Source organism: Sardina pilchardus, chromosome 4 (assembly GCF_963854185.1).
Source record: "Sardina pilchardus chromosome 4, fSarPil1.1, whole genome shotgun sequence".
NCBI lineage: Eukaryota > Metazoa > Chordata > Actinopteri > Clupeiformes > Clupeidae > Sardina > Sardina pilchardus.
The window spans coordinates 22,293,345-22,306,807 of NC_084997.1; the positions used below are offsets into that span (position 1 = coordinate 22,293,345).

The window sequence follows — 13,463 nt, forward strand, 5'->3', positions numbered from 1 at the left end:
TTGTCGTATCATACTTCATGTTAAATTGGATTGGTCTGTTGATTGGACACGGTTGGATATCCCCCACCTCCAGCACAAGGAATTGAACACCTCTCCTGCATCTGAAATTCAGTTAGCACTGGATTCTAAATGTGTCAGTGTGCCTCTGTGTTACAAACAACTACTGTACATCTGTTGATTCATTTCATCTACATATTGCATTTAACTTCAGATAGGCTACAGTCATTTGTCTTGCAAAGTAATGCTACTGTATGTTTCTGTATTTGTTTTGTCCGTAGGGACAGGTACATTTGGCCGGGTGGTTCTTGTCAGAGACAGGAGAACAAAGCGCTATTATGCACTGAAGTCCATGAAGATTGCAGATGTGATCAGGTTAAAGCAAGAACAACATGCCCACAATGAAAAAGAAGTTCTTATGGAGGTGAACCACCCCTTCCTCGTCCAACTGTGAGTCCCTGCTTGGTTGTCAATAATTCAATAAAAGGAAATGCTTTCCACAGTAAATGGTTGAGAATCAAGTGGGGAAACAAACTTTCTTTTTTAGCTGTTTGAAATAAAAAATAAACGTGTTTAGTTTGACGTTCTTGTCAAATGAATCAAAGTGATTGTTTAACCACAGTGTCTGAGCGATGGAAAATGTGCCAATGTAAAATCTGATACTTGTTTTATCTTGTAAACATTCTGATGATGTATTTGCCAGTAAGCAGACCAAAATACTTTAACATCTGGTGTGATTTGCCCCACTTGAGAGATAGCAACCAACGGAAAAAACATACTGTAAGCTGAAGCAGCATATTGTACTGTAAAAAACTGCTGTCCTAATGGTGGTGTAGTTGATCAAATATGATAGTGAATCATCACAGCCTAGACTATTATAGCGAGGGCTGAGAAGCAAGAGGGTGTACAGTAAGTGACATTTCACCAACTTTACAGGAGAGCCCAAACAAATCTAACTGCTTCTATTCTATAGGTTCACAGTTAAAGACCTTTGGGTTTTTGTTCAATAACTTTACATTTATAAATATTTTACTTCTAGAATTTTGTCAGTTAGAAAGAGCTCATCAAGAGCTTTCAGGTGATGGATATAACTCAGTTTTGACCAAAATGTCACTTACAGTACGCCCTCTTGCCTCTCAGCCCTCGATAGTATGTTTTAAGATCGTTACAGAAGTGACTTCCATGATGCTTTTAATTTTAGGATGATAAGCACTGTGAAACTACTTTGAATGAATGAAGGCATTTCTGCCCTTAGTTTTTGGACCCATCACGACGAGCGGTGTCTGTACATGCTGATGGAGTATATGCCTGGGGGAGAGCTTTTCAGCTATCTACGCAGCAAGGGCAAGTTCAACAATGCCACTGGACTCTTCTTCTCAGCGGAGATTGTGTGTGCCATAGAGTATATGCATGCGAAGGAGATTGTGTACAGAGACTTGAAGCCTGAGAATATACTGCTGGACTGTGAGGGGCACATCAGGCTCACAGACTTTGGCTTTGCTAAAAAACTTGCGGACAGGTATGGATTTACTTAATCTCCACCACCGATGACATGCCTTTAGCCCAATCCATATTCACTTTCCTATAGATAACCAAATGACAATTAGTCTTCATGAACATTTTATTCAATTTCCATGTCATATAGAGCACATTGCACAGAGAAAAAGTCCCAGTAGAGTTAAAGGTAGTGCTAGCATGAGTTAGTGCAACCATTAAGTTAGGTTTTAAATGGAGGTTGGACAACTCTTCAAAGGGTATGTTGTAATTTTCCAGTTACCATAATTTGTTACCAACTACAAATGGTCTTTCACGGTTTCAAAAATAAGAAGAAAAACAAACAACCATTGCTTTCCTCACTGAGGAAACCAGTGCCAATGCCAATTTTACTGTCTTGACAAAGTAGCCGAATCATCAATCAGTTGGTCATCAATTGTTATTGTAGATTTTAAAGTTGTTCTACTGAAGAAGCTGAGTAATTGCCACCTTCACTCATTGTAGCGTATAATACAGCTTACTGTGTCTGCTAATGGATGAGAGCAGTGTTCTCACTAAGCAGACAGGAGATTCTGCTCAATATGCATCACTAGTGCCATCCAGTGGATACAAGCCCGAGCAAAATAATGATTCTGCCAACTACTTAAGAAATTGACTGCAAAGTCACATAATAGTATAATCAATTCATTGATGTAATCCACACAGTTCTGCTTGTAACATTTTCTCTAACATTGCTTCTTGTAAATTGATCCATTTGTCGACTTCACCATCTTTAGATACTTGGAAGGCAATGGCAATGATGTTTTAATGAATCCTTAGCTCCAAAAACAGAATAGGTTTGTGTGTGGGTATATCATAGAACAATGTTAAAAGTACAAAAACAAAATGAGTTTGTGTGTGGGTATATGATAAAACAATGTTAAAAGAAGGAGATGGAAAGCGAGAGTTTATATCATACATTCCAATAAAACAGCTCCGTGTATTTTTAAAAGATGCCTAAAAAATGGTTTGTGGAGATTTTGCTACGTTACTGCATACAGTATGTGTGCTGTTGAGAAAGTGTAGGTCACCTGATAGGGAAAGCACAGACTGACAGGTAGATGACAGGTAGATCACTACCTGTGGCTAAAAAGCACACCTGAGCACATTCATCTACAGTAATAATAATAATAATAATAATAATATTTATTTATAGAGCATGTCAGAACTACTTCCATGTCATTTCCATCAGGAAAGAGATTTATAAGGATCAGAGGCTCGGTTCTGATTTATTTGAACATTATGCTTTACATGTGATGACATTTTATGTGATGGCTACTGTAAATCCAACAAATGCTGACGTTCTCTTCTTTGGGAACTGTGTGCCTAACACTTTGACACTTTGACAAATTCTTCCTCTCTGTTTGTAAACAGAACATGGACTCTGTGTGGTACTCCAGAGTACTTGGCTCCAGAAGTTATCCAGGGCAAAGGTCATGGCATAGCGGTGGACTGGTGGGCCCTTGGGGTGCTCATCTTCGAGATGCTTTCTGGGTAAGTTAACGTGAGCGCCAATCGGTACTGTCCAGAAAGCCTCCCTGCTTATTACTGGATGTCCTTCGGGCAGCCATAGTACACACACACACACACACACACACACTCACTTCCCATGCTAGAGCAGACATCCACAATATGGTACAGTCATTTAAGTGTCACGATGTGAAATAGCAGGAAACCTCTCAGACAGCACTACTAAAGCTGCATTGCCTGGCGGACAGTTTTGCACTCGGTGTCTACTGTTCACTCGCCAAGTTAGTCATTGTGGTGGGCTGGACAGAGAAGAGGTTCATTCAGAGTTGTGAGGCTCATATGTCAGCGTCTGTGTAAAAGTGTGGTGTCTTCACCAGCATGGGATTATTAGTCTTAAAATAATAATACCGCTATTTGGTACAATTCCAGACTATGAAATCGGTAATTCAATATGCAACTGGGAGGTAAGTCAATATGATAGAGTTTATTAGACCCTGCTGGTGTCATTAGGGATAGTGACTATCTTACTGAGTTGGCTGAGGTGAAACAGTTTTCTTCAGAACTTCAGAACTCAAACGTTTATTGTGAAATCATTTATTCCTCTTCTGCTTTGATTATTTTGGAATTCAACACATATTGACCTGGTATAGAACTATTATACATTTTCCAACATTTTATGAAATATGCTCCTAGTCTAATGTTCTTGGTAAAGGCAGGTGAAACACTATGCCCTCCTGCCACCAGAGGTCATCATAGGGCTGTAATTGAGACCTACAGTAAATCCCAGTGACTTAGTAAATCAGCTGCCTTAAAGAGGTTGATTGATTGATCTGAATTTTATAAGCCCTGTAGAAATCCACGTAATTACAGCATCTTAGAATTGCAACTTAACAGTTCATGTAATAATTAGACTATTTATAAACAAAGTCTCAAATCATAGAGAAAAATACCCTCTACCCCCAAAAAATTTGATAGCCATGTTAGCTTAAAGGATTTGGGTACAATCGGTTTGACTGGCCTACATTCGGCTTTGGCTGTGTGAGTAAATGACCTTAATTTCCTACAAATGAGCACCGGATGTTTGGATGAACGTGCTTATCGTGATGCCAATGGTAATTGGCTTGGGACTGGGGCTCTTACTCAGGAAGAGGTTATAGTGCACGGAGTGTAAAATGTTTATCACATTTAGAATGAGAGGGATTTTTTAATAGCTGATTTTATGGCCGTGCTCTGAGAACCCCCACACACTGACCCAGAAAGACACTGCACCAAGACTTTGACAGTGCTCTCTATCTCTCTCTCTCTCTCTCTCTCTCTCTCTCTCTCTCCCACTCTCTCTCTCTCTCTCTCTCTCTCTCTCCACGGATGTGTAGCTCAGTGCTGGCTTTGTATTACTGTAATGCCTTTGCACAGTTGACCGTCTAAAGTGAATTGGATTGGGTTCCAGTCACAACAAAAGTGCTAATGAGTTTAATAACAGCCTCTCTCAGCATATATCCTTTAACGGTGCTCTTTGTACATTTGCAAAAGCATATTGCTCTGTCAAAAAAAATGCCTTTATTTACAATGAGACTTTCCCCCCTTTTCCCTTACTGTAATGTGGCCTCCTCTAGGTACAGTAGGATTAGGTTGACCTGTAGAGAAAAAGAAAGGTCCACACACGCTCCGAGCTTCCACTGACGATGCCAAGCGTTCATACGTACGGTACATCCCCTCCATATACAGTAGTACATCCCATCCGTCAGGCTGAAGGCTGAATATCTACTTCTTTTATTGCCCCCCCCCCCTCTCTCTCTCTCTCTCCCCTTGAGTGGAGCAGTTGACCTTCTCTTCACACTGCTGCCCCCGGGAGCCTCTCTGATGGCTCCGGCTGATGTCCCCAGCAGCCTGACTCACACTGCCTAATCTGTGTGTACCTTTCACAGGCCCTGAGCCCTCCTCTGACCCCCCGCTCCCCCCGTAGCGCCCGGCCCGAGTGCAGCAGCGGCGGCGGCTGGGCAGGAGAGGAGAGGAGAGGAGACCGCGTGTTATCGTTGGCTCTTTCCCCTTATAGTCCCCGCTCCTTCTTGGCCACGGCTCAAAAAGGAAGGAAGTTCTGGCTTTCCAACGGGTTTTACTTTGCCATGCGAGCAAATACGCCGTCGCCGTCGCTGTCTGAGAAGAGGAGGCTCGCGGCCCAGCCGCGCCAAATTAGCATGGGAACTGGCGGAGGGAGCTTCCGTGGTGTTATTCTATTTATCAGTGTTGGATTTCCGCTTAGAGAGATGAGCAGAGAGCGCTTAATCCAGGATCACATGAAGGGGAAGAGTTTGGAGCATGACACACTAGTGCTTCTTAACTGCCGTGAACTTTTGCAAACACAGACACCACTCTGACCTCTTTAGCTCTAGCTTTAGATAACGGGGGAGGTAAAGGCTGCCAACCTCCTTATATTTGACAAAAAAAGAAAACAGCCCACCACGTCAAAGTCACAGTAAATCAGAGCCTTTCTTTGAAGTGTCTGCCCCTAAAGTGAATGTCCTTTGCCCCTGCGGTTGGGGAGGGGGTCTCGGACATTTGCTCAGAAGCCAAGACTAGTGTTCTCTAAATTCTGAGGCTCGAAAAAAAGCGTTATGATGACATTCTTGTTTTGTCAAAGGTCTCATTCTTCCACCTTGAAATATTTAACAAGGCTTGCCGAAAACCAGCACTTATTCCTTGAGGTGATGTGATTCCGCAGCTTTAGTTTTGACCCTTGCCACATTACGTAATGCTCTCAACATCTGGGTCACCTCTGACAAAGCCCACCAAATACCTCATGATTTGTCTACATATTTGGGAATATCTAGGTAGTCGCTCCACTCAGTCATTTGAGATCCAGATTCGGAGGTAATAGCGGGTTGACACTTGAATCGAATATAAGTTATGACTGCAATACTGCAATACTGCGATACTGAAAGTCTTTAGTCAGGTCTCAGATGTCACAGCATCTTTTATCCTCCCATTGAATTGTCATTTTGCAGCTGCTTTCATTTAAAGTGACATACAGGTGCTGTTTAGAAGTACACTTATTTAGTCAGAATACGAATATTCTCTCAATAATAATTCTGATCATACATACTGTGTTTTTTTTAGTGGTTATATAGTTATGTGTTGACATTTTCATAGTTAGGGTTAGGGTTAGGGTTTAGGGTTAGGGTTAGGGTTTCTTAACATTTTTAAAACATTTTCATGTTGACATTTTCATAGTTATGTGTGCAGTTAAGTCAAAATGAAAACAGCTATGCTAACCGTAGGCAGAATATAACCCTGAAATGGGGCTTTGCTCTACACTCAATGAAAGAGTAATGTTGGCAAGTCACAGGTGTTACATAAATACAGAGGCCTTGCATAACATTGTGAAAGTCTGCGCGGCCATCCATTAGGCAGTGCGTGAATAATGACCGTCTGGACGGATTCGGAGCTGGCACACGACCCCATCAGGTCCAGACGGGGCTGACAGGGTTGTCCTGTCGCACTCCAGGCAGCCTCCTCCGCCATTTTTGTCATGCCTCTGACTTTTTTTTTTATCCTGTAGAAGCCATTTGTACCGTTAGTCTGTCGCCCGCTGACCCACAAACTAGATTTAGAGAGACCTCGGGGACTCGTCGAAGACTGGTGTTCACAGTGTGTTTAGAAGCGCCGACCCTGCTAAAGCCATCAGGCCTATTGCACGAGCAACCCTCAGCCAAAATTCATTAAAAAAGTCATAAAAGTTCCTCTCCTGCTTGAACCTCTAAATCAAACCGCTCCCCTCGTTATTTCCGTTATAGATTGGGAGAAACATTTGTTTTATTTTAGATGTTGATATTTTGGGACAGTAACACAGGACAGCCTGTTAAGATGAACACCATCAGCTATAAAATAAGTCACCATAAAACCATAAAATCCTGCAAATTATCATAAATAGGCACTGCTCTGAATACTCTTTTGTACAATGTTGTCTGTTGCATCTGTGCTTGTTTAAAAATATTTTTTCCAGGCACCGCCTATTTTCTTACATAATTCTATGTCAGTTGAGTTCATGCTAAAGACAACAAACACAGCACTGTTCAATTCATTAAAGCCAGTTGAATACAGTCCCCTGGTTGAATTAGAGAACTTGCTTGTCAGAAGATGCATACAAATCTAACAAATGGTTACACATGACCTACTGTTGATAACCTAATTGTTTATGTATAAGCAGGCATACGGCTGTCACATTTCAGTGACTTGTACCAAGTTGAAAGATGTGATTAATGTGGTTATTACCTAAGCACATTCTTACCGTTTCCATTTTTACGAATCATTTAATCCCACCAGTAACTTTTTGGCCGTTCGCTAAGTGATGTATGTTTAATTTATGCTCCCGCTTTCTGTTTTAGGCATCCTCCCTTTTTTGATGACAACCCTTTTGGCATTTATCAAAAGGTTCTCTCTGGCAAGCTGGAATGTCCTCGCCATCTGGATTTCTATGTTAAGTAAGAGCAGAGTGTGTGATGGTGAAAGTACCTCGGCTTCTAAGAAATGTCTCCTTAGGTTATGTCTCACCTGTTAGATCCGATTAGACTTCTCCTTGTCCTTAATTAATCTCTGGAGATATGGCTGTTATTTTTATCTGATCCTGCTAATGCATTCATGTCGTGCTTTATTGTGCTCCTGATGATCTTAATGAGAGTGACCTTCAAACGAGCCCAACATAGAAGTCCTTTGGAGTCTGTGCTGTGTGTTTTAGTTCCAAGCCACACAAACACATGCTGAAATCAATCTGCTGCTAGAAAGAGAGAAACTGTAGTGTGATCAAAGAAACAGAGTTCACACAAGAACATAAAGCAGCCTGTGCATTGTGTATTGAATGTCGTGTGTGTGGAGGGGGGTGATTTATTACATACGTTTACTGTAATTCACCAGAGATATTCAATTTGAGTGAGGTATGACTGCATTATTGTGAAAGTATTGTGAAAGGTTTCCACTAAACTGATATTTAAGCAATCGCCATCAAACTTCTACAGCTTATGCCTTTGACAGAAAGGTTGTTACGTTAGATCACAATAGAGATTTAGACAGCTGCGGCGAGAGCTTTAGGAAGAGCAATAATCAACAATAAGTATATTAGTGTATCCACGCTCTTTTCAGCTGTCTAAATAAAATCCATACTGTAGATGTTTGATTTCCTTGAATCTTTTATGTCAGTTGTGAATCAATTTTAGTGATGTGAAACGAACTTACACATGTAAAAAAAAACTGTTAAGGAGCAAAAACAGGCAACAGGCTTTGATGAAATGTCCATCACGAGTAGTTGAAAATTCAGATTAATCAAATCAATATATCAACAACACGTCAGTACATCCTGTTCCTCGGGATAATGTGCCAACACTTCACTGTTGAATAGCAAATGTAGTGATAATATTGTCAAATGTTAGCTGACAGCTGTTGCAGCGCTCTGGAAAATGGAAAAAGATACAGAAACAAACCTAGTATAAATTCATACCGCATGCCCAGTAGGAGCGCTTGTCATGTGGTTAGGAGATTTCCAAAATTCTATAAAGATTTGGTCCATTTCCTCTCAGTTTACATGCAAAACCTCTTTAATGTAATTTCCTGTCTTTTGGCACATGAACGATGTTCATGTTTAGGGAGACTGATGTATTTCAGTCTCATACAGTAGTGTTATTGAGAGCTCTTTTCTGATTGGTTAGTGGTCATTGTTTTAGCTATGCTCCTTCTTCTCCTCACTCAGGTATTTCTTCTGTTGTCTTTTTTTAGAGACCTCATCAAGAAGTTACTTATTGTCGACAAAGCAAAGCGACTGGGGAACCTGCGAGTAAGTGGGCACTGTGGCTGTAAAGTGACCAAACTTCTGTCTTAACCTAGAACGCCAACCCATTTCTTTTTTTTTTTTTGTATGTTTCAAAGCGGTTTCCGCCCCCCCATTCCCCTCTCAGCATGAGAGCTACCGGCCAGTGGAGACATGTTGTTTTTCGGGCTGTTTGTGCGTTCTGGAGCTGACCAGCCCAGAGTCTGTGGGATTTATGGGGTGAGGTGTGTCACTGCTTGTCCAGAAGCTGCCTCTGATGTATTTTATGATGGCCATTAATGAGTCCAGCACCACCGGGGTCAAGTACATTTAACTCTTTGTGGCGCACAATTGAGCCATCTCGGGTCAGTGCGATTGATGTTGGGGGATTGTTTGGTATGTATGGCACTTGTGGAGTGCCACAAGGTCCACACCATACCTGAAAAAATGCCCATCGGTGGGAAATAGAGAGGTTGTCCACGGAAGGAGATGATATAGTGCAAGTTTGGGGGTTTTCGTGGCTCCACATCGGGGTCAGTGGTCCAGCTGAGAGTGTCCATGTTAACACTCATTGCGGTCAAAGGTCAAGGAGTTCTCACCCAGGTGGATGTCAGCTTGGTCCTCTCAGTGAGGTGTCCTAGGGCTCACATGCTCAGCTTGGTGTCCTAGGGCTCTGGATGACTGGAAGGAAGCACAGCTTTAGTCCAGTACACTACAATGTGTATTCAATAAGTTATGACTACTCTTGTGGAAGAATGATAGATAGATAGATAGATAGATAGATACTTTATTGATCCCCAAGGGGAAATTCAGGAATGAGAATAATTTGATTTTACACATTCATATTTTGAGAATAATTGGCTCTCATTTTGCTCAGTTTGCTGACGAGTTTGACTGTCGAGTTTACGAGGGAGATAATGTTCTGTATAATGGACTGTTTTTAGTTCCCCCTTGAGGTTTGTACTTATAAAAATTAAATATGAAGTGGCTGCATATATGCTAGGAACAGTAAAGTTATTTGTGCACCCCAAGGTATACTCTGAGTTTTAAACTCTTTAATTTCTTAGTTCAGCTATAGTAAGACAGAAGAAAAGGGGGAAAATCTGTTAAAACCACCGTAAAAAAATGTCTTTGCCATGGTTGGGCTTGTTTTTTTTTCTGTTCCGCCTTTTCTATGACTGAATTTAAATGTGGGAAAGCTAGTATTTTGCTACTGAAACAGCAAGGCACAGTTTTATCCTCTGGGCAAATCGTTTCAGGCAGACAAGAAAAAGATAGGCAAGATTGCTTTCAGATCCATTTGTCGAACAACATCAGTGTCCTCTGAAAATGAATAATGACTGAAGTTTTAACCAAGAAATCTGTTGATGAAAGGAAGGTGTCTGCTTGATAACCCTGGTGAAATGTTCATGACGGTTACTCTGTTGGTGATGTTGTTGTGCTAATATTTGTTTTGATTCTTTGGTAAGGCATTCAGGCTAGTCTTTGGTGTCCTGCTGTGTCATTTTAGATTAGCCTCGGTTGGCCTCTGTGGCAGTGCATGTTGTACCATGGGGAGTGCCTTTACAGATCCCAGGTATACTGTAACATGTGGCATGTTTGCAACTGCTATATCCTACCTAGCTAATTGTGCATTGTCGTAGAATTGCATGTTGTGTAAAGTGAGACAGGCTTGATTACTGATTGTGGGAAATAGCCTACCTCTCGCACAAGGAACACCTTAACAGCTCTCCAGTGTGTGTGTGTGTGTGTGTGTGTGCGTCTGAAAGTGTGTAAAAGGTATTAACATTTCTGTATCTTCAGTTTTCAAAGCCTGCCTGAGGCCATTTGCTCCTGGGTATTCAAGTTTCATATTTTATAGGATTAGTATTAAAGGAAATAACGTAACTTACTGTCTTAAGATGTTCAAGAACAGTATTCAACAGAAAAGTCATTGATAATAACATGAACACATAGCATGCCATTAGCAGCTATTGAAACCATTCCACAATAATGCCCTTGAAGGGGGGGATAGTAAGCTAACAAAAACTTTCCCCATTCCATGGTTTTTACAACCACCAGCATCAATAGGTTTATAAGAACTCTAGAATTGTATCACATATCCTGATGCTAAATATCTATTAAACAGTAGCAGAATCGCTAGGCATTTGGATCAGTAGTCTGTCTTATTTCAACACTAAGTGCTCTCTCACTCCCAGGGAATATTTGTCAAGAAAGAAAGTTCCTGAACAAAGCACCATTGTTGCTTTCTGTCTCAGGCCTCTATGCCTCTGACATTACAACATTACAGCTGGTTGTTATACTGTGTAAAAGCTATAACAACGCACTCGACATTTCTCAAGCTAGCATTTAGAGGTTGACTGCTGCGCTGACCAGTCATTACATGTTATGTTGTAATAAGGATGATTGGAATTCCCAAAGTGCATTCTAGTAACACAAGACAAGTTTTTTTTTTTTTTATTTAGCCATTCTGGACTATGTATTTGAGCCTTACATAACACATAAAAGTTCTGAATATTTACAGTGACTTATATTGAAATAAAACCTGCCCTTTATGTAGGCCAGGTCTTGGCCAGGGAACCCAGTGGGAAAGAGCAGCTTTTCTGGGCAGATCCACTGGAACATCTGGTGTTCGTACTGTGTTTGTGTCTGTCCCAGTGTTGGTTTATCATGCCTGTAGGAAGTTCTCCCGAAGCTAGCGCAGGGCAATTCGGTGCTTTCTCAGAGAGGTGATCCAAGTGTGCATACAGTGCAGTCAGTGAGATAGCAGCTGTGTTGACACAGATTACTGTGGAGAAGCACTCCTAACACCCCCAAGTCTCCATAAGCAATGTACAGAGTTGGCTGATTGCCCACTAGATCCATATAAATTGTTATGTCTTTAAAAAGAACTGTAGGTTTATGTCATAGTATCTCACACCCTTTACACACTACAGCGAACTGAGGCACAGGTGGTGTGCAATTGTCACTACATGGGTCATGGAACAAATGGTGTCCTTTAGTGAGAAGGTAAGATGCCTTGCTGTGCAAATAGATTTCCCCAAATATGGGCCCTCTGTACTCTCTGCACAGGAAGCCAGATTTGTTCAATAGCCTATGTTCAATAGCATACGTACAGTATACAGTACGTTCTCTGTTGTTGAGCAAACAACACAAAAAAAACAGAATAGCATTTTACAAGAGATGTCTTGTGGTTCACGCTTGCACTTTTGTGAAGTGTGTCCTGTCGGTGAGGAGGTTAAAAATAAGGTGTGTGATATTCCCAGATGGGTGTGCGCTCGGCAACTTGGTGCTTGAGATATGGAGCAGTGCCTGTGTGTGTGAGAGTGAGTGAGAGAGGCGTTGCGTTGCGTCTGTCAGCTGAAGATTCCCAGAATCCTTTACAGCCAGACTCAGGCAGTGGGAACAAAGGCAAGCTGTGGGGGGGGGTCATTTTATCATCATTTGCGTTATGCCTCCTCCCTGAACTTTCCCATGGAAACACAACAGTAAGTGGGGGGGCTTAGCCACGGAACCAGGCTTAATGGAAACAAAGAGGAGGACGAGGGTGCCATGCTCCTACACGCAGGACCCTCTTGAGCTCTAACAATATACTAGTCTGAGACATGATTTAGGACTTCCAGCTACACGTGTATACATTGGAGTGCTACATTTATGAGAATAGTTATAGTTTCAAAAAGTTTCAAAAATACATTTTTGAAAATGTGTGTGTGTTGTTTAGGCATGAATAGCTTTACTCATGAATATCTTTACATTGAAATGAAGTCATATAGCTAAATTAGGATTCATTATCTCTTTACAGAATGGAGCTGAGGACGTGAAGAGACACCGCTGGTTCAAGCCTGTCGACTGGGATGCCGTGCCACAAAGAAGACTTAAGGTGATTAGAAATGCCATTCATCGTGACGGGAGTTTCAGTGCACAATCAACTTGCTGGTAATCCAGACTAATTAATTTAAAAGCTCTTTGATATTTCACTTCTAATCCTGCAAACAGATGACGGAAGACAATTCCAAAGACATAACAACTGTTGGGTTAGACAGCGAAGTCGATCTGACTGCCTTTCTCCTGTTTATCCCGCTTTAATCCTTTTCATCCAGCCACCCATCGTCCCCAAAGTCACCCACGAAGGAGACACGTCCAACTTTGACTCGTACCCCGAGGAGAAGCGGAGGAAGGAGCCTCCCGTGTCTCCGAAGGACCTGGAGACGTTTAAGAACTTCTGAATTCCTTAATTCACTCTCTCTCTCTCTCTCACACACACACACACAATATTACTCCTGTAGGGTTACTCAAGCTGTAGAGGGAAACATGGATAGGATTGCATTGCTCAACGGCCTGCAGAGTCGTCGGTTCAGGTGGGGGCATGTACTGTAACATGGCTTGATGCTGCATGCATGTGCAGATCGTTGTCAGTTGCTCTTTTAAGGTAGGACTCAAAGCAGATGTGGCAGGGAGTTCCACCATAGTTTCTCTCTCCCAGAGAATCGCTGAGAGGAAAGACTTTTCCTCTCCTGTCTATTGTACTGAACTCACATGGTGTTTGACCTAAGACAAAGAAGTGGTATTTTCCTTCCACAAAGGATAATGGAGATCAAACACCTATAACATGTAATCTACAGAGAGAATTGACTGTTTACAAAGTCAACTTTATATGCTTTATAGTGGC

General features: G+C 41.7%; 1 protein-coding gene across 1 annotated transcript; it reads left to right on the top strand.

Moving 5' to 3' along the window:
* Nucleotides 1–241: 241 nt before the first annotated feature.
* Nucleotides 242–13,120, top strand: LOC134078894 (cAMP-dependent protein kinase catalytic subunit PRKX-like). Its single transcript, XM_062535061.1, has 7 exons — nucleotides 242–447; nucleotides 1,253–1,516; nucleotides 2,905–3,024; nucleotides 7,383–7,478; nucleotides 8,764–8,821; nucleotides 12,597–12,674; nucleotides 12,895–13,120. The coding sequence occupies exons 1-7, from the start codon at nucleotides 242–244 to the stop codon at nucleotides 13,018–13,020; spliced, it is 948 nt and encodes a 315-aa protein (XP_062391045.1). The 3' UTR covers nucleotides 13,021–13,120.
* The last annotated feature ends 343 nt before the right edge of the window (nucleotides 13,121–13,463 follow it).

Bases quoted from the DNA above. Each gene is read 5' to 3' on its own strand.
- LOC134078894 (XM_062535061.1), top strand. From the start codon at position 242: ATGCTACTGTATGTTTCTGTATTTGTTTTGTCCGTAGGGACAGGTACA. The intron at 8,822-12,596 runs GTAAGTGGGCAC...ATCTCTTTACAG, and splicing joins AGCGACTGGGGAACCTGCGA to AATGGAGCTGAGGACGTGAA. The intron at 12,675-12,894 runs GTGATTAGAAAT...CTTTTCATCCAG, and splicing joins TGCCACAAAGAAGACTTAAG to CCACCCATCGTCCCCAAAGT.